General features: G+C 44.7%; 2 protein-coding genes across 3 annotated transcripts; both read left to right on the forward strand.

The window, feature by feature from the left end:
* The first annotated feature begins 429 nt into the window (after positions 1 to 429).
* On the forward strand, positions 430 to 18,242 carry PASK (PAS domain containing serine/threonine kinase). Of its 2 annotated transcripts, none has more exons than XM_068201254.1 (16): positions 430 to 616; positions 1,300 to 1,529; positions 2,589 to 2,759; positions 4,122 to 4,262; positions 4,829 to 4,963; positions 5,619 to 5,906; positions 6,270 to 6,369; positions 7,881 to 8,055; positions 10,602 to 11,470; positions 12,120 to 12,301; positions 12,751 to 12,918; positions 13,667 to 13,792; positions 14,415 to 14,549; positions 16,003 to 16,202; positions 17,441 to 17,574; positions 17,819 to 18,242. In XM_068201254.1, the coding sequence occupies exons 1-16, from the start codon at positions 445 to 447 to the stop codon at positions 17,980 to 17,982; spliced, it is 3,390 nt and encodes a 1,129-aa protein (XP_068057355.1). In that variant the 5' UTR covers positions 430 to 444; the 3' UTR covers positions 17,983 to 18,242. The 2 variants fall into 2 exon arrangements, with proteins under 2 accessions (XP_068057355.1, XP_068057356.1); XM_068201255.1 differs by having other exon boundaries at positions 1,339 to 1,529.
* A 680-nt stretch (positions 18,243 to 18,922) lies between these two features.
* MTERF4 (mitochondrial transcription termination factor 4) lies at positions 18,923 to 20,122 on the forward strand. The gene is made up of 3 exons (XM_068201234.1): positions 18,923 to 19,269; positions 19,349 to 19,533; positions 19,618 to 20,122. Exons 1-3 carry the CDS (start codon positions 18,933 to 18,935, stop codon positions 19,972 to 19,974), a joined length of 879 nt encoding a protein of 292 aa, XP_068057335.1. The 5' UTR covers positions 18,923 to 18,932; the 3' UTR covers positions 19,975 to 20,122.
* Positions 20,123 to 20,138: the final 16 nt, after the last annotated feature.

Consider the following 20,138-nt stretch of genomic DNA (forward strand, 5'->3'; position numbering starts at 1 on the left):
TTTCCCAGTTCCCCAAAGGAGCTGATTTCAAAGCCAGCAGGAAGGGGGGAGGGTGCTGGCTGGGCGCTCAGCTGCTCTGACACGAAGAAATGTGGTGGCGGCGTCCTGACGGTCACTCGCGTCCTGCAGACGCGTCTGGCTTGGAAGGGACCCAGCAGGATCATGGAATCCAGCTTTTCCGTGAATAATCCGTAGAGGGATGGAGCCCTCACCTGGGCAGGATGCCAGGTCAGCAGTCACCTGTGGGTAATACCCACAGACACCGACCACCACCGCGCAGGAGCTCAGGAATGAGCGTTCTGCTGTCGCTTGCAGGGCTGTGGCTGGGTCGGAAGGCATTGTCACCTGCCAGCGTCGCTCCCTGCTGCGGGCCTGACTCTGTGTCCTTTGATTCTCTTGCAGATGGTGGCTCCCTAGGCGTGGCCTGGCGACCAGAGGGTGATCATGGCAGCTAAGGCTTGTAGCCCCTCTGAAGGGGCCCTTCTGTCTTCATCAGCGGGCTTCGTCCTTACTCACTTGAATGGCTCTGATACTCTAAGTAGATCCTTCCCCTGGGGCAACAGAAGCGGGAGAAGCCGTCTCTTTGGGCTCTGTCAGCTTGGAGCATCACTGCCTGGTGAGCACTCTGCCGTGAGACTGAGCTCCTGTGAACCTTTTGGGCAGTTCCAGATCTTCCCCTTCCCCAAACACAGAGATAACAGCAATAAGTATCTGCCAGAATGCACTTGTTCAGTGAGCACCTGAGCCGTGGATTGCTGCAGGCTGGGAGAGCTTCTAGGGAAAACATTACTAGACAGGTGCTCACAGAACCTTTGAAAACTGTAGTGCAATCACTTGGCACTTTGTAGCCTAAAACATTGGTGTGGATACAGGTATTTCAATGTCACATAGTGTGAACACTTAATTGGCTTCCAACTAATGCCGTTTTTAATAAGGGCTTGAGCACTTACTGCAATTATTTAATGACCTTTTCGTTTTTATTTTCAGAGATTTCAAAACATTTTAAAAACTGCTAAGTTAAAAAATAAAAGTTAACTAGTCTGGTTCAAACTTATGAATGTTGGCAAGTTGTATGGAATGAGTTAATATGTTCCAGATCCAAAAAGATCAATTTACTGGGATAGTTTCTGCTTTCTCTAGTTTCACTGATTTTATTTTCTTGTCATTTCTTTAAAAATCTAGAAGCATGTATTTTGGGATTACTTGACAGTGGCTTCAGCTGACAGGATTTTTTTTTCTTTAATTCATTCCTCTGATACTCCTGTTACAGCAACACTGCTGACCTTTATGTTTTCACAGGGGAGAAGTGGAGCTCTTACTGTTTGTCTTCTCTGACAGCTCGTAACATTTGTACCAGCAAAACTCGTAACTCATGGGCTCAGTGGGATTCTGCCTCTCTCTCTGCTTCCATTGGAAGTTCTTGCTCCTTTTTGCACAGCCCAGCTGTGGAGGAATCCAGCCAGCACCTCCCAGCTGCTGCACGCAACCCAAAGCAAGCCATCTTCACTGTGGATGCCAGCACAACAGAGGTACCTGCAGCACAACCTACAGCACTAAAGCTCCCCATAACTGCTGCAGCTTGTGTGATAGCAGGCTAAAATGTCTGGTTTTATCTTGTGTATCTGCCGGTAATCGGTGTCATGAAGGCAGTTTGTAGTCTGCTCCAGCTCAGTAGTCTTCTAAAGGCTGATGAGTTTATTTCCATTGCAGGTTGTAGTTAGCAAAATACACAAAATAATAGCAGAAGCAAGGAGGTGTTGATTCTTCTCTCAAACAGGCCAGGGGGGTTGTGGACTCCCTGGAAATGTTCTAGGTTGGATAAGGCTAGTAGAAGGTGTCCCTGCCCATAGCAGGGGGGTGGAAGTGGATGGTCTTTGAGGTCCTGTCCAACCCAAACCATTCTGGCATTCAACGGTTCTATAAGAATGCAGCTGTGAAGTGACATGAGGGAAGAAAGGCAGAGCAGAATGTGCTTCAGGCCTTCTCTCTGTAAAGTACCAACCCTGAAATGTGTTTGTGGTGGCACAAGATTTCTTTATCTGCCCCAGTAAACATTTCATTTGCATTGGGATGGAGAGAATTTCTCTGTTCCTGAGGGGAATCTGAAATTGGATCCTGATACCTTTAAAGAGCTGTGCCATGTTTTAGCTTGAACTGACAGTTTGGGTTTGTCCACTTTGAAGACACTGAGTCCCACCTTGCTCCGTTGCACAGGCTCCAGTGTGCCAGTGACTGGAGTGATCACTGCACACTTTTGAGGTTGGATGCAATTTTGTGGCTTGCCTGGGCTTTGCCTTTAAATACAGCTCTGTAGTTTTGCCTCCATGGATGTCATTGTTTACAGTCAAAAGAAAGCAGGGAACCTAAAAGGAAAGCAATGTCTCAAAACCTCTTAACCAAAAAGATGTGTGGGCAAGGGATGTCCTAGAATAAGAATCTATAATGAACTCAGAATTGTAAAGAGCCATTTTATTTCCACCAGGAGAAAGGGGTGTTTTAAGACATTAAAGCAACAACCTGAGGGGATGAAGGGCTCTTAAAAAAAATTATTCTTTGTTTATGTTTGTTTTTTTTCTGTTCTTTTCTAGATCCTAGTGGCCAATGACCAAGCTTGCAAGTTGCTTGGGTGCAGTAGTCAGGAGCTCATTGGTCAAAAGCTGTCTCACTTGATATCCAAATCTGGCCAAGAGGCCTGGGAAGCAGTGGGTGAGGAGTACCTAGAAACTTCTGAATGTTCGTCGGTGGTTTCAGGAGCTGTGGTATGTCAAATGTTCAAGGAATTATTCTCCACCACATAAATTGGTTTTGTAGGCTTTGGTTTGGGATTTTCTTTTTTCTTTTACATTTTCTATATTCCTGATATATTCTACATATAACATATACATATAACATATAACATATAACATAGTTTCCTGATATATTTAACTCCGTGGACATTTGGCAATTGTGTCATTTGCAGGACTGTTTGGTTTAAAAGTTTGCAGGTGTGGGAATTCAAAGGGCAAAAGATGATTCAAGGGGACACCCATGAGAACCTTGCAGCTGTCAGCACATGGAGTCACTGTGACTTGACCAAACCAGAATTTAAAGGACATTAGTTTTTTTTTTTTTTTTAATTGATTAACATGGAAAAAGTCTGTTGTGGAAAATTTCCCAACTGTCTGGTCCTTAAAAATATATTTTAAATTATCTCAGTTTGGCTTGAGCATATTATAAAGGTTGAAGCCATTGAAATACTGTGATGTGTCTGTGTCAAAAACACCGTAGTTAGTGCAAAAGAGTGGAATTGATATTTTGCCTAGAATGGGGTTATTTATAGGAGAACTGCATGAGAAAATCTCCATATTATTTTCTTTTGCTGCTATTGTGAGTTGTCACTAGAGAGTCCTTGGAAAATGAGCTCCTATTCTTTCTGGTGTGTTATTTTTGAACTGAAATTGTTGGTATCTCAGAGCCTTATCTTCCTGAATCCTCAATTGGGTATGGGGTAGGGGCAAGGATCTAAGTTTGATTCAGTGAGAATTAAAATTAAATGTCTGACAGAGGCACTTATTCTAAGCTGTTCCAAATACTTTATAGGAGTCACTGTGTAAGTCATAAACCCATCCTGCCAAGATCATATAAAAATCATAAAAGGCTGGGGACGAGCCTTGCAGGCTATAAGATAAATAAACATTTCCTGATCTGAGAAGAATCTCCTCCCAAAAGAAATTCAACTGCTGTTTTTGCAGCTGAAAGTAAGGACTGTGTTACTAATGGGGAGTGTTCATTAGCACCATGGGACATGCCTTAAATAGGACATCTCTGAGAGGCACTTCACACTGAATGCAAGGTGGTAGAGTGGTACATTTATTATTCTGAAGTCTTTGTGCCTTTAGAGTTCCTGAGGTGGGGAGAGACTATACAAAAGTAATAACATTTTGTGAATTGTTTTCAGACATTTTAATCTCCGTATTAAAACTGTTTGTTCCCATAAAATACTAGAAAGTAGTCAAGAAATTATGCTTTTCTAATAATGATAGGGAGGTGTCTTGGCTCAGTATCTTACTCCTGTTTGAAATTTCTTCTAAGTAACCACAGTCTAAGTAAGTCATGTCTCCATTTCTGAATCTGGTGGGAAGGTGGATGTTCTTGGCCACCTCAATGAGAAGATCCCTGTCTCAGTCTGGCTGAGGCAAATAAGAAGCAAGGACACCCAGCGTTGTGTGGTCGTGCTGGAACCAGTGGAGAGACTTTCAGCTCATGTTTCCTTCACGGCTGATGTAAGTGTTTTCCTAAGAAGCAAACTAGATTGTAATTTGTGAGAGTTTGTGTGGGACTGGAAGGTGTCTGAAAGGCAGCAGGCACAGGTTGCTCTTTGTGAACATGGAGTGTGCCCATGGCAGGGCCTGACAGCAGGGCTGTGCATGCAGAAGCTGTGCATGGATCTCTGGTGAGGCTCAGCTTGATGTGTTTGACAACACAGAAATGCACTCTCTCTCCTCAGGGGGTGTCTTATCCTTGAGCAGGGTTGATTTGGCAGGGGGTCGATACTTGGGGGTATGGATGTCCTTGTGAAGGGATCATCTGGCTGCGGAACAGTTCTGTGAGGAGCACTGGACACCTTTACCTCTCTCCTGGGCAAAGGACAGGCTCCCTGTACAGTGATATGGGAATACTGGTTTATGCTGTGTCTGTTTTTACTGAGTGAGTTGTGTCCACCAAAATATTGCAGAATGAAATTTCCTGCCATTCCTTAGGTAACTGCAGAAGCCATTGTCAAAGCATTGAGTGGACTGTGGCTAAAATGTTAAAATTTTAACAATCCTGTAAATTTTTTCCTCCCCAGGGAAAAATTACATCGTGTGATCTCCTTTATGCTCATCTCCATGGCTACCCAACATTGGAAGCAGTAGTTGGACTCCACATAAAGGACCTGATTCCTTCTGTGCAGATCCCTCCTCTGGGCAAAAAAATCCCAAAGGTATAGTACAAGCACCAGCCTCATTCTTCCATAACCTTCCCATTTGGAGTGCATGCTGCTTTCCCTCCCTACATAACAGAAGAAAGCCTTTTCAGAGAGAAGCCTCATTCCCCTGGAAAAGGGTGGGCTGCCTTTTTGTGGAGCTGCTGTCTGAAGGGTTCCTAACCTGGGATGAGACCATGCCATGGAATCTGCTCTGGTCAAAGGCAGTTTTCTCCAGTCCTAGCTTTGTAAGATACTGTGCTCTCTCTGTAAGCTCTTAAAGATTCCTTTTAATTCTTTAAGCCATTTCAGTCATGTCTGTCTGAGGAGTGAAAGAATACCCAGGTCTTGCAAATGCCATGGAAATGGGCAGACAGGGAGTTGAAGGAGTCCTTCTTATGAATGCCTAATTTGTTGAAAAGCTGCAGCATAGACTGGTCTCTATCTTCAGGATATTTATTTAGTAGTTCAACACTGGATTCCAAATCCAGTGAACAACAGATGTTGTTCATTTTGATACTCACAAGATCGGTTCCTTTTCTTTTCCTGCTCCTTTTTCCTGAGAATTCCTGTGTCATTTTATATGAACAAATGCAATAAACCCAAAACATTTGGTCAGTTAGAGGTTTTCTGTTTGAGTTTTGTTTGGTTGGGTTTTTTTGCTTTGATTTAGAACCTCAGGATCCAGCGAGCTGCAGGCCGATGCAGAGAGGGTACCATGTTTCCTCTCAGTTTAAAGCTGGAAGTCAGCCATCTGGAGGAGGAGCCAGCAGCAGTGCAGAAAGAGGAGATTCCACAGACAGAAGGCTCTCTCCCGGGCTATCAGTACTCTGCCACCGTTGTGGTTTTCTCCACCATCAGTGGTCTTATCACTGTCCAGCCAGATGGAATCATCTGCGGCATCACGGATAGTTTTGCTTTAATGCTCTTTGGTTATGAGAAGAAAGATCTGTTGGGCAAGGTAAGATAAGTTAACGTCCTCCCAGAAGACTGATACATGTGGCAGCATAGCCACTGGAATTGTGAAGCTGTTTTACACTCCTTGCCATCACAAAACCCCTGTGTTTCACATGTTTAGTGAGTGAGGTGTGGGATGACATGCAAATTCCCATGCTGGAATTGCTGAGACTTGCAGTGCTGAGGAGCTGCTATGGATTTCAAGTAGCCCAAAGCAAGCTGCACAGTTCTATGCTCTCCACTGGTCATGTGGATCACTGTTGCCTGGCTGTCCATGAGACTCAGGCTCACAGACACAGATTGTCAGCATTTGCCCCCATCCTGTGAGAGCTGGCTTAGCTTTATACGGTTTTGTTCTTTGTTTTAGAACATTACATTCCTGATCCCTGGTTTCTATAACAACATGGAAAGAAGTAGTGGCTGTTCTTTGCCTTTACCTCATCTGGATGATCCCACAGGGACAGAAGGTGAGTGCCTTTTTGAAGGTGTCAGTGCCTGCCATACAGCTGGCTCTGGCCGCTGTAAGCGAGGGGAAATGAGCAGAGACAAGAGGTTCACCCACAAAAAAGAGAACATTCTTCATAAAAGCAATGCCCCTCCATGCAGTTTTAAAATCAGGTTTCCACTATAACCTCAGGTAAAGAGAATTGTTCACCTAAGATTGAGCTTCCTCTCTCTGTTGCCAAGAAGATAAAGCGGAATATCCAATTTGGAAATTACAGTGAGAATAGAGAACACTTTGTACTTAAGCACTTCCCCTCCCTCCCTCCCTTCCCTGCTAGGACCCAGTGGTATTTTAAAATGTGAAGAATACAGCTTTTGTGACTGTATTGCCGCGGAGCTGTCGCTACTTAGGATTAATATTTTAAGGGAAAAATCTAATATTCTGAATTGGCTTGTGCTGCTGGCTAATAGTCAATGTTATGGTTGCTGTATTTCAATCAGGGAGGCATCACTTATTCCTCTGATGCGGTTTGCATCAGAATTTACCAAAATTTGACTTCTTTGAACACAGCACGAATAAACAGAAGCAAAGAAGCCTCGTGTTTCCGTATCTGTCTTTTCCAGCCAGCTCTGCCCAACACAGAGAACACCAGCAAGTTCATGCCTTCATCCATATCACATTTTAGGCTGGTTTTGTCTCCTTTTTTCCCCCCTATTTTTTTTTCTCTTTGCTTCGAAATGCACATCTGTGCTGAAACTAATGCACCCGATTGGAGCAAAAAAGAGCTAGTAGACAGTGTACAATTTCTTAGGTAATTCTTTGATGAAATTATGCCCCTAATCTAGGAGTAGTTCAGTTCTTCGGTGAGGAAGCATTGTTAGCACTCAGCTGTTACTAATTAAACATTGTTCTAAATTCAAATCTAGATTTGTTCACTCATTACCTTCTTCTGCAGCAATAATACTTGGTTACTTCCTCTTCCAAACTCATGTTTTTCTTCTGATCTGTTGTCACTGGGGAAGGAAAGACCTTAATTTCCTCTTTTTTCAAACATGTTTCAACTCTGTTTTTTAATCTTATAGCTTCAATGAGTTACATAAATCCAGTCCAAGCCTTTCCATTATATGGGTTTGGAAAGGGCTGTATATGTGTGGTTTGAGCTTTATTTTTTTTTTTTTTTAATGCTGCTGCTGTATGATCATTCTAATTACAGTCTCTTTATATTATTGTCATTTTTTAGGCCTCTGAACTTCAAGTAGCTAATGCATGATACCAATATCTGCCCAAAAGCTCTGCTAGAAAAGCAAATTTTGGCAGCCCTAAAACATGCAGATTCCTGCATGTGGTGATTTATCAAAGTAGAGTGGAATGCTTTGTCTTTTGACTGTTTTGCCTCAATCAAGCCTTTTGTACTCAATTCCTTAGGGAAAAGACAGACCAAGGCAGTTGAGAGGTTATTTTTAGTCACTGTAGCCTCTGAAGCCTAAATATAAAAGTTTAAATTGGTGTGGTTTTGTTTCCTGTTTGGTACAGAGAGCAGTTTCTTGGCTGCATCTTTAGCACACCTTCTGTCAAGAGATGAAGAGCAGAAATTGGAGCAACACCACAGAGATGACAAATTAATATATGATGAGAATAAACAAAAGAATGGGACCAGTTTCTTTTCTCCTCCCTCACCTCCTGAAGCAGCATCCACCCCCAATAATAGGTAGGCATTTCACAGACTCTATATTCACTTGGGAAAATGAAGAGCTGTGATGGCAATCACCAGCAAAAGCTGATTTTTTCACCTGTTTGATGTCTGTGGGAGGGTGTAGCAAGAGCCTTCTATGCTTTACTGTCTTTAGAATCTGAGTGCTGTTTGCAAGACAGGCTGAGCTCTCCCTGCCTTAGATTTTTATTTCTATTTGCACAAGCTACCATTGTAAAGTTACAGAAATTCCAGCTCTAAAGGGGACCAAATGTTTCATCCAGACTAAGGTAATTTGGCTCCCTAATCATAAACAGTGGATGTTTATCTCCTTCCAGCTGGTGTTGCACTGAAGTCAGGTTACCTGGAGGGAATTCGAAGCGTTATTCCTTCTGGTGCTTGGTGTAACTGTCAGGTCATCCATTAAAACAGGGTACTGTGTTACTGAAGTCCAGCCATTTTTTCTTGTACATTTGCAGGTCTTTTTCCTGTCACAAGGTTAGAAATTCTGTAGAAGTACATATCTCATGCTCATGGCCTACCCTAAGTCAAATTTTAAGCCTTCCACATTAACAAATCTAGCTACAGCTCTGTTACAGTTGTGGTTTTCTCCGCCACAGTAACTATTTACTATCCACTTTAAAGTAAAGACTATTATAGCACAGCTCTTGCTGCTTTTTAAAGTGGCTGATAGTGTCATTTTCTGTGCTCTCCTGGTTTACATCTCTTATATCATATTGTAAGGACTGTAAGTGCTCTGCTTCATTGCTTTTCTATGCTGCATTTTTACTTATGAAAATGTTTGCAAAATACCTTGTGCCATGGATGGATTATTAAAGGTACAGTTCTGCATTCTTTTATTTCTTATGTATTTATATGAACTCTATAAAGCTGTATTAAGCTTTTGTATTTTCCCTGTTAGAGATTTTTGAACATGGTCTAATTCTGGAAATCAGTGAGTATTTTAAGCAAACACTTTAGGTGGATAAAAAGGTTTGAAATGTGGTCATTTTAAAAATCATCACACAAGTGACCCAATGTAGATATTCTGCACACTTCCTAAACAGTTCCATTATTAATGGCCTAACATAAAACTAATTGATTTAGTCTAAAATATTACTGATAGCTGGGCAATAGCTGTTTTTTCAGGACTTGGGTTTCTGTCAAAGCATATCTCCAAACCCTGATGGACGGAGACATCCATCTCCTGTTGGACAGACAAGGGGACTTCTGTTTTCAGGACTGCAAGCATCCTGCTGAGGCCTGAACAGCAGGCCTAAGCACCAAATTGACTTACAAGATGAATCTTGAGCATGATGTTATTAATACCATCAAGGTTCTTTGGTTAAAAATATGTGATCGAAACATTTATATTAGTTGTTCTTAATGTCAAACCTGCAGTTGTAGGGACGTTTGTATGACCTTGTGTAAGGTATATTAAGAAATTGTCCCAACAGATATCCCTGGAGGCTTGTTAGTAGAATATTCTAGGCAAAACCCTCCCGGCCCTGGCTGGTTGGGAAGTGGGCCTTCAGAACCAGACGTTTTCTGCACAAAAAGGTGAACAAGTAATTTGGACTGTTTGATTTGGGCCTATAAAGCTGGACCCCTTTTTTGGGCAAACTTGGAGACCTCACCTACAAGTGGATGCACTGCATGGGATTTTCCCAACTGCTGGGAAGAGTTCTCCAGATCCTCACTGAAAAAAAAGGTGCTTCCCAGCAATTGCAGACTCTGGATGATGGTAAAGTATTTAGGCAATTGGTGATGGATCTTTCTCAATCACTTTTCTTTCTCCTGTAGTAATGATCAGATGAATCACATTGCTTATTTTTGCTTGTTGCTAAAGCTGAGTGGGTAATAACTTTATTGTTATATCAAATGTATCTTTTTTCTTCTGTGTTGTCTCAATATTAATGGTAAAATAAGACCATTCTTTCCATTGGTGTCTGTGCCCATTCCATCACCCCCATCAACTGGCAAAGCACCTCCCATGTGTATTAGGGGGTTTTTTTGTGGTGGTAAATAGTTTATGATCTATATTTGGAAATTAAGCTAGAGAAGGAAATTATCCCTAGGGAAAGAGTTCCATTTGAGTGTACCTACTCTTCTTTGGTAAATTTGTCAGGATTTTGGATGCCTATGCAAACAGCTTTCTGCCTTTTGCTTTTAAACTTGAAATAAAACTATTGGTCCAGGTTTTAAATAGTGACCGTATTTAAATGGGAATTATACAGTAGGACAGTTTTCTTATTTTGTAATCATGATGTTGGTGATAACTTTGGATCTTTGCACTGAGGACAACCTTGCTACAGATGGGCTCTCAGCCCACCACAGAGCTTTATTCCAAAAGCTGGCTTGACACAATCAGAGCAGTGGCACAGAATAGAACAGGAAACTTCAGGATCAAGTAATTCTCAAAAGATGCTCTCTGCAAGGCTCTCTCTCACACCACCTGACTCACAACCGTGGGATTTAGGTCAGAACTTTGAGATTGCAGAGAGAAGCAGTCATAGTGCAGGATCTCCTGCAGTAACTGTTGCCTGGTTGCCTGTTTGTTCCAGACTAGAAGACAATCTAAATGCAGCATCCTGTGACCCAGTGAAGCTGCCTTCTGAAGCCACTTGTAACTCACCTGGAACACCAACAGTGGATGAGCCGTGGCCTGGGACAGCTCTGAACTGCAGACAAGACTTGAAAAGCCACATGGTTCCAGGGCAGGTGTCAAAAACAAACTCCATGTGTGATGCAAAACATTCCAGCCTCGAGCATATTGTTGTTGACAGCTGCCTGCTAAATGATCCTTCAACCTTCTTTGCACGTGAAAGAAACAATGACTGTGATGTTTGCTCAGGAAATAAAACAGGCTGCAGTGCTTCTGCACCAGGAGCTGCCACAACCTCTGAAGATGTGAAAGAATCTGAACTGAACTGTATTTGCTCTTGTCTTGAGGTACTGGGACTGAATGCTGGTGTCAAGGGGAACTCAGACAATTCTTTAGGTGTTGCTGCAGCTCCTGTAGGAGGATGTTGCTCTGATGCAGTGGACTCCAATGTGCTATTTGAGACCAACGGTGCCTTTTCCACTCATCAAGGAAAGCAGCTGCTGAGTGGTGTTGCCACAGAAGCTGATTCTGGATGGCTGGCCTCCAGAAGGCATTTACAAAACTCTGAGGAATCCTGCAAAGCATTTCCTGAGAAATCTGAAACCCTTGCAGAAACTGTGGGGGACAACTCCAACAGAAATCCCCTGAAAAGCAAAGGTAGGCCTGAAGAACACTGTCAGTTCCTCAGGCAGCAAAATATGAAGATCAAAGTAACATCCACCCCAGTGAAACAAGAAGGCAGGCTAAATCCAGCAGCTCTTTCGACCTGGGAGATTCTGGAAGGCAGCTACATTGGGAATTGCTGTCACAGAGATGGTTCACAATTCAGTAAGTGAAACCTTGTCCCCTTCCCAGACTCTTACTGAGGTGCTCCTTTTCACCCACAGTTTTGCAGAATGCAGACAGTTCTGGTTAGAAGCTCACAGTGGAGAGGAAGGAAGCAGCATCTAGAAGAAAAAACAAATGGTATTTAAGTCTACCCAGAGGGTATCAGAAAAGGAGGTGGTACAAAATACAAAGTTGGTAAGAAATTAAATCCATACTGAAAAGTCAGATATACTCTCAAAACACAATTAAAAAGTGTGAACCTGATAACTTTTTCTGAACAGAAAATACAAACTCCACTGTAAAACTGTAAATTGCATTAAAATTGCATAATGGAATTTGCTTCATTCACTCCTTCAGCTGCAATCAGTGGCTTGTTGAATAAAATCCCTCTTTTTATGTAGTCTAGAATAACAGTGTGAAATGAATAATCACAATTGGAAACTGACAAATCTCTGCTGGAAGTAGCTGATTGGTACCTCTAGAATAGCTGTGCTGGTGTCAGCCCCTCTAATGATTCTTTACTGAGCAGCTGTTTCCCAAATTCTGAACTTTTTGTCAAGAGCTCTGGATTTTGTCCTAAAATGTCTGCTGTCTCGTTCAACACTAAAGCTACATTCTACCCTTTTCATTTCCTCACCTGTTTCTACAGGCATACTCTTTGAGGTGAAATGTGCAGAGCTGCAGGATCCCACTGTGCTTTTCTGTGTCTGGGTGGTGAAAGACATTTCACAGAGCCAAAAGGAAGCTGTAGCAAAGACTCAGCATTTGCTTGCCAGCCTGGCAAACTCTTCCCAGTCTGTTGCTGATCTCTCTACTAAAAGTCTTGGAGAAGTAAGCAATCCTACCTTTGAGTATTGAGCATTTCTCTCCTTGTTTGACTGCTAAGCTGAAGCTGAAGTCAAGAAGATTTTCAAATTAATGACATGAGTTGGTGGGGTGGATGTTGCTGTTTCTTTTTTTCCCTACTTTTTTTTTTTTTTTAATATACTAAGATAAAATCTCAATTGCTGTTTTGTAACACATCTGGTGTGGGGCTTAGTGTAGTTACCTTTCCAGCCTGAACAGTGCAGTTCCAAACTGCAGGATACTCACTATCATATATATATGTATGTATGTATGTATGTATGTATAGTGCAGTTCCCACTATCAGAACCAAAGATTCTTCATTTTATCTATGCGTGCAGATGTGCATGTTCTTTTCAGTATTTATTAATTTTATAAATGTGGTTCTGTGGCTGGTCATTTTTTGCTGCTGTTGTAACCTATGTATCTGTACTTAGGCCATCAGATCAGCTTCACTTTTCAACAATTCCACAAGAGCTGAAGATCTTGAAGGATTAAGAGCATGTGAGGGAGAATATGCAAAAAATTACAGCACTCTCAATCTTATTGGCAAAGGCTCTTTTGGCTTTGTCTGGAGTGCCAGGAGCAAGAAAGATCACCAGGAGGTGAAGTATTTCCTGTTGCCCTATTGCAATAATAATTTAGAATGAAAACTGTAAGGTCAGAGCATCCATATTCTGTTAACATTATACTGTCAAAAGCTTCTCTTTGGTAGTTTGGGGTTTGGTTTTGTTTAAACAGAAATCTGTGATGGAAACAGGATAGCAAAATATTTGCATTGATGTTGTGCATAAATGTTACCTGAGACAACAGGTGCAGAATGAGTTAATGAGCTAATTAATGCAGCTAATTGAACCTGTTGAAAGAAGTAGACATTAATCTTAACAGAATTAGAGGTGTTAGTCTTCTGTTACTAAAGAGAATGGCAAACCTCAAAATCTTTATTGTGCCATGACTCAAGAATGGGGAGTAGACATGTTGAGATGATGGCACCTCCTCTTTTTCAGGAAAAGTATTTTGGGTGCTCAGAGGGCAAGTTCTGGTGTTTGTCTTGCATGGATGTTTAGTGCTCATTTCCCTCACTGCACCCACGTGCTGTAACTGGTTGATAAGAGAGCTGGCTTGCCAAAGCCTTTGGAGTTCAGAGCAGCAAAAATATATTCCATTTATGTGTATCATTTAGCTTCTAGGAATAAATCAATTGAAACACATTCAGATATACTCTAAGCTATTCACCTGGGGTTACTTCCTCTTCTAGTAATATGAGGCACTAACAGATTTCCTGGAAATTAACTTCCCTGACACTCCAAGCCATGCTTTGGCACATGATGCTGAATGCTGTTGTCTGTGTAGGTTATTGTAAAGTTCATCTGGAAGGAGAGGGTGCTGGAGGACTGCTGGGTGGATGATCCTGACCTGGGGAGGGTCACTCAAGAAATTGCAATCCTGCAGAAGCTGCAGCACCCCAGTATCATTAAGGTACAGTGGCTGGGAACTGATGCAGTTTGCACTGCACCAGGTGGTTTGTTTGCATCCTGGGTGTCTGGTGTTCCTCTTCAGGAGTGAGGTGTCCTGTACCAAATCTGTCTTTTCAGGAGAGAAAGGAACCTGTTTATCCTGCTTTGTTTTGGAGGGTGTGACACAGCAGATTGTTGCTTGCTTCCACACTTTTACCCCAAAGTGATCTGAAGATGTGATTCTTAACAGAAAAAAAAGCTATTTCAAGATAAGAGCCATATCTTGGAAGTGCGATGTCACATTTGAACATGTACTAGTTCAGTAAATAATCTGGACACATCTTGTTTCATACTCTTTGTTTTGAGGTTGTTGGTTTTGGTTTTGGAGTTGTTGGTGTTGTTTTGGTTGCTTGGTTGGTTTGTTGGTTGGTTGGTTTTTTTGCTTCAGAAAGAATTCCTCTTGGATTTAATTGTGCTTCCAGTTTTAATTCTGTACAATTCAAGAAACATTTGTGCCCAGTGAAATGAGACTTTAAAGATTATAATATACACCAATTAAATCTCCAAGAGGAGAACAGTCTTTGTTAAAAAAAAGACAATTTTTGATGATGAAGCACATGATTAAACAAGTCTTTTATTTATAGGTGCTGGATGTATTTGAAAATGAATGCTTCTTCCAACTGGTGATGGAGAAGCATGGATCTGGTCTGGACCTCTTTACATTTATTGATAATCAGCCCAACTTGGATGAGCCATTAGCAAGTTATATATTCAGACAGGTGAGAGCAGAATTGCTGCATGCAGGTGAGAATTGGTTAATGTAAGAACCAGGATTCTGTTCCTCTTATATATATATATATATATATATATATATATATATATATATATATATATATATATATATATATATAGTGGCTAATAACTGGCACTGGAGTTGTGCTCTATACTTGCAGAACCTTTCCCCACCATTCTGTAGGGCTGATTGAAATGCTGCCTGCAGAAACCTTGTTAAGGTTTACTTAGAAACATCTAAGAAGCCTTTCCAGGACCTTACAGCCTGTGAGGGTTTCCTGTGTAGCCATGGCCCCTCAGCTGTTACCAGGACAGCACACAGCCCCTGGCACCCAGACACCATTCATGTAGCACTCACATTTCCTCTGAGGGAGGAGGAAAACTCACAGAAGCTGCCCCAAGCCTGCAAAAAGCCACGTTTTCACTTACTTCAGCGCTTAGTTTAGATTGGTTACGGGAGTAAAGGACTCTGCTCTTTAAATCAAGAAATTATATTGGATTTGAAGGTGGCATAATGCAAAGTAACTCAGGGTAGTTTCCCATAAGTCAGGAGCTTGCCTGAGGGCTGAACTGTACTTTGTTTAGTGAGTTAAGCACAACAGCAGTCCCCAGGTAATTTCCCCTCAGGAGTTTTGGAGTAAATTCCTTGCTCTAGGGTAATGCAGGAATTGCTGTGCCTGCGGTCACCCCGCCACACACCCTCGCTGTGCCCACCCTGCCCTCACCTCGGGTGCTGATGCCAAAGGTGTCCCTTTAGCCTTGTGATCAGCCCTTTCCTTAACCCAGCCTGGGGTTTGTAAGGCTGAATTGTTCCCTCAGATCTGCACTGCATTTCTCTGCAGAGGCACATTTGTATTATAAATAGAAACTTTTCTCCCTCAGCCATCTGCTTTTCTTGTTAAAAACATTGTAGGAGTCAGGCTCATCTCCACGGTGATATCATTCTCATATTATCCTTAATTATGGCATTAAAGCATGAATCGTGCTGGAAAAAGAATGGAGTTTAGGAGTGACTATGTTATTTATACCAAACTTGGCTCTCAAATGCTTTGTCATCCTGCAGCATGGAAGGCACACAGTAATATCCTTCTGGAGAAACCAAAGGACCCTCCAAATGAAGCTGGGATAAAAATAGAGGAACTTGCAGGATTGTAGCAGCGAGCTCCAATGCTCTCAATCACATCCTGACTGCAGCATCCCCTCCTCCTGCACATCTGTGAGATGAAAGCAGCAAAGGCTCTTTAAAGTGTCTCTTCCAAGAGCACTGCAGCAATGATGACAGGCAGGCCTGAGGCCATTTGCAGTTACCATAATTAGGATGTATATCTTGTTTAGGCAGTGTCAAAACAAGCCAAAATGTGACTCTGGGAGAGCTGTGATGCTACATCAACTATTCAGGGACTCTGTGTAGTAACACCTAGTTCCTTCTGTCTCTTCCAGCTTGTGTCAGCTGTTGGGTATCTCCACTGTAGGAACATCCTTCACAGAGATATCAAGGATGAAAATATTGTCATTGCTGAAGATTTCACAATTAAATTAGTGGATTTTGGTTCGGCTGCCTACCTGGAACCTGGGAAATTATTTTATACCTTCTGTGGGACAATTGAATACTGCTCACCAGAAGTGCTGTCTGGCAAACCGTATGTCACCCTCTGAAAAGTCATTTTTGTGCCATCACACCAAAAATAACCCATGTGGGCAGGGCTGGAACAGAAGGCAAGCTGCTGTGCCATTGGAATGCTGCTAGATTACCCAACCACAGGAAACTGCAGTGAGATTTAAGGCACTGCAGTGGCAGAAATCACTGTGAAGGTCTGAGTGCATACAAAGTAGGGCACTCTAGTGACAGAAATCAAGTTGTAAAAGCTTGAATGTGTACAAAGGTGTTTCTAAAACTGCTGTCAGGCTCTCTCTAGCAAAGGCTGCTCTTTCAGAGAGGTGGAGTAAGCAAGTATTGCAGTTGATAGCACCTTCTCCTTGCATGTCTGTGCTTTGTATCCTCCCACTCTCATCCTCTCTGTTCTCTTTTCTATGTGCTTCCCTCTATTTGAATTTTTGCAGTTTGGTCCTTGTTCATCTCCCCACTGATTTTTGTACTCCTCAGGACTCAAGGATTCTTGTCTTAGAGCTTCTCTGCTGCTGTCTTGGATGTGCTACCTAAATCTTGCCTCTCTTCCCTCTTCTTTCCCTCTCCAAGTGCTCTGTACCTGGCAGCTGGTGCTCTCGTAGCTGCTCCACAAGGAAGCCTCCCCATCACGGGTGGCACTGCTGTAATTGTACATCCCTGCATGGATCTTGCTCCTGCCTCACAGCTGTTTCCATGGGTCCTCCTCCTAAAGGAGTGTGGGGGAAGCAATGCAAGGAAGAGAGGAAATTCCTGCTGGGAATGAGATGAAAGGTGAAGCAAGCAGCTCTGCCCTGGGAGTTCCACCTCTTACTGTGTGAAGGAACTGGCATGTTTTCTCAGATGGAATTGAGATAGTTAATAGTTGTTTCCATGTAACTTTTGTTTTGAAAGGGCTGGGAGGATGTGTTTGCTCTTGCAGTTAAATATTTACTTGACAGTTTTGGCTGATGATGAAGAAGGTGGAGGGGTAAGCTCTTGTCACCAGCTTACGTACGTATGTGGAAGTCTGGGTGCATGTTACACATACTCATCAACAGAAACTGGTTGATGGTTCTGCGGTTGGTTTTATTTCCTGGAGAAGGATAATGCTCCTCAAACATATGAGAACCTTCTTAGAATTCTCACAAACTTCCTGTGTTAAAATAAAAATTGGAAACAAGGGCTGTCAAGGTCCTTTTTTTTCTTTTCACTTTCTTTAGCATGTAGCTCTGTACTTGCAGTCTGAGTTTAAGCAAGCTTATCTCTGCACAGGTACCATGGCCCTGAGCTGGAGATGTGGTCGCTTGGCATCACCCTTTACACCCTGGTGCTTGGGGAGAATCCCTTCTGTGAGCTGGAGGAGGCCTTGGCAGCTGTGCTGAGTCCTCCTCGCCCTGTGTCAGAAGGTGAGCTCTTCCCATTTGCTTTTCAAAAGGAGCAGATCTCTTGGGAAAGTATAAGCAGTGTTTTTTCACCCCAAATAAAGGGGAAGACAGAAGAAATGCTCCCTAATGTGTTCTGTGATGATTTGGAAAGCTGCTCAGTGCAGCAGAGTTTGGGAAATTTGTCATTCTTTGAACATAGACTGTATCTCTCATTCCCAACCTGCCTAAAATCCAGCCTGAGCCGTTCTCTGCTGTCCCTGCCCAGGTCTCATGGATCTGATGGCCGGGCTCCTGCACCCCGTTCCAGAGCAGCGCATGACTCTTGCCATGCTGGCAGAGGATCCCTGGCTGCGGCAGCCTGTGAACCTGGCACATTATACCTGGGAAGAGGTGTTTGCCCCTGCTGAGCCAGCTGACACCTCGCTCTGAAGGCTTCTTCATCTAGGGATGACTTAGAAAACTCTGAGCTCTGTTAGCAGGATAGGTCCCAGTGGAAGGTTACCTGCTGACACCCACATATACTCAGTTTATTACTGTTCTTACCCAGGACATGTTTCAAAGATGTGAGGTGAAGATTTTAATGTTGTTTAAATTGCTCAATACTTGGAAAATATTTTTATTGCCTGGTTTTACTTTTTATATGTAGTTTATATATTTTTCTGAAAAGTGAATTAATAAATGAATGGTAATATTTCTGTTAGTTTTCTGGAGTGTGTGTGTACAAAGGAGACTCAAAACCAGATATGTAATTGCATTATTTTGGTTAGGAGGGGTGGGTTGGTAGTGTCCTTTTTTTTTTAATATCAGAGTCCTGTCTATATTCAGGAAAACAGTTCTTGATTTTGATGAAACAGAGCTATTGGGAAGAAAAAATAGATTCAATAAAGAGAATTTGGTCGAGACATGGGGAACAGGAATATTTTGGGGTACAGGTCAGCCAGGGTCAGGCTGCCTGGGAGGAAATGCTGGGAAAAGGCAGCGGTTTGGCCAGCTACTGCAGCTCTGCAGAGAAGCAAAAGGACACGACTTAATTACTAATTAGCTTTGAATCCCGCTCTGGACTCTGCTATCTCCAACACCTTGACCTCACCTGCGCTCTGTGGCAGCGCGCCCCGGCTCGGCCCCGGCGGGATCGGCTCTGCGGGCATCGGAGCGGGCAAAGCGCTCCGCCCGCGCTCTCCCCGGGGCACGGCGCTGTCTCTGCCCCGCGTCACCCAGCCCTGCGCGCCCGGAGAGGCCGTGCCGGGCCCGGCTCCCACCCCAGCCCTCCCGCCGACCCCCGGGCGCTGCCCAGGGCGGGATCGCGGCCGCTCCGGGCCGGGTGGCGGCGGGGCGGAGCGGGGCGGGCCCGGCCCCACCGCGCGGCCGCGGCCGTGGCCATGGCGGGGCGGCTGCTGCTGCGCGGCGCCGGGCGGGCGCTGGGGCCGGGCCGGGCGCTCCCCGCCGGCCCCGGGCCGTGCGCTCGTCGCGGCTGCGGGGAGCTGCCGGCGCTGCGGGCCATGGGCTTCAGCCAGGAGCAGGCCCGGCGGCTCCTGGCGCTGCAGCCCCGGCTCGGCCCCGAGCACCCGGAGGCGGCGGCGGCGCAGCTGCTGCTGCTCGGGCTGAGCGCCGAGGCCGCCCTGGCGCTGCTGGAGCGGAGCCCGGCGCTGCTGCGGCTGCCCACGGAGCGACTCCGGGAGCGCGCCGAGGAGCTGCGGCGCCTGGGGCTGGACGGAGGTAGGGCAGCGAGCGGGGCTGCGGGGGGAACACCGGGGCTGTGCCGCTGAGCTGCCGCCCGCTGAGCTGCTGCCCGCAGGCCGGCTGCAGCGGGCGGTGAGCCGCTGCCCGCAGCTCTTCCACGTGCCCCGGAAGAGGCTGGAGGCGGCGGTGCGGCTGCTGCGGGAGCGCTGCCTTTTCTCGGCGGAGCAGCTGCGGGAAGTGCTGGGGACCTGCCCCGCCGTCCTGCTGGAGGAGCCGCGCACCCTCCATCACCAGTTCCAGGTGAGGACCGAGACCCACGTTCCTGCCAGAACCGGCTGCGGGAATAGGGCTGTGCCTGACACCCCCGCCGTGTTCCGCCCGCAGTACGCCTACTTTAGAATGGGGGTCCAGCAGAAGGAGATGGTGAAGGCTCGGCTCTTCCAAATGCCCTTTGCCGAGCTCCGGAATCGCCACATCTTCCTGGAGCGCCGGGGGCTCTACGAGACCCCACACAAAGGACAGACCCAAACTAGTAACCCGAAACTGAAGGACATCCTTCAGCTCCCAGAGAAAGACTTCCTGGCCAGGCTGGCCTACTCTACCCCAGAGGAGTTCGAGGTCTTCAAGAAGCTGCTGGCTCGGGAGGAGGAGGAGAAGGAGGAAGAGGAGGATGTGGATGCACTGTACACAGAGGATGATGATGATTTCGACAGTGATGAAAGTAAAGCAGCCAGGGAGTGAGGAGGTGAGGCTCCGAGGTGCCAGTCCTCCCCTGCTGCTGCACTCACTGGGTGCTTTGGGCTCCCATGCCACACCAGCACAAGCTGGGGTGACTGCAGGGCCCCATGGGTGGGGTACCAATAAATCCCATCTGTCAAATACAACAACACTCCTTCTCCTTGACC

The sequence above is a fragment of the Anomalospiza imberbis genome, chromosome 10 (genome assembly GCF_031753505.1).
Source record: "Anomalospiza imberbis isolate Cuckoo-Finch-1a 21T00152 chromosome 10, ASM3175350v1, whole genome shotgun sequence".
Classification (NCBI taxonomy): domain Eukaryota; kingdom Metazoa; phylum Chordata; class Aves; order Passeriformes; family Viduidae; genus Anomalospiza; species Anomalospiza imberbis.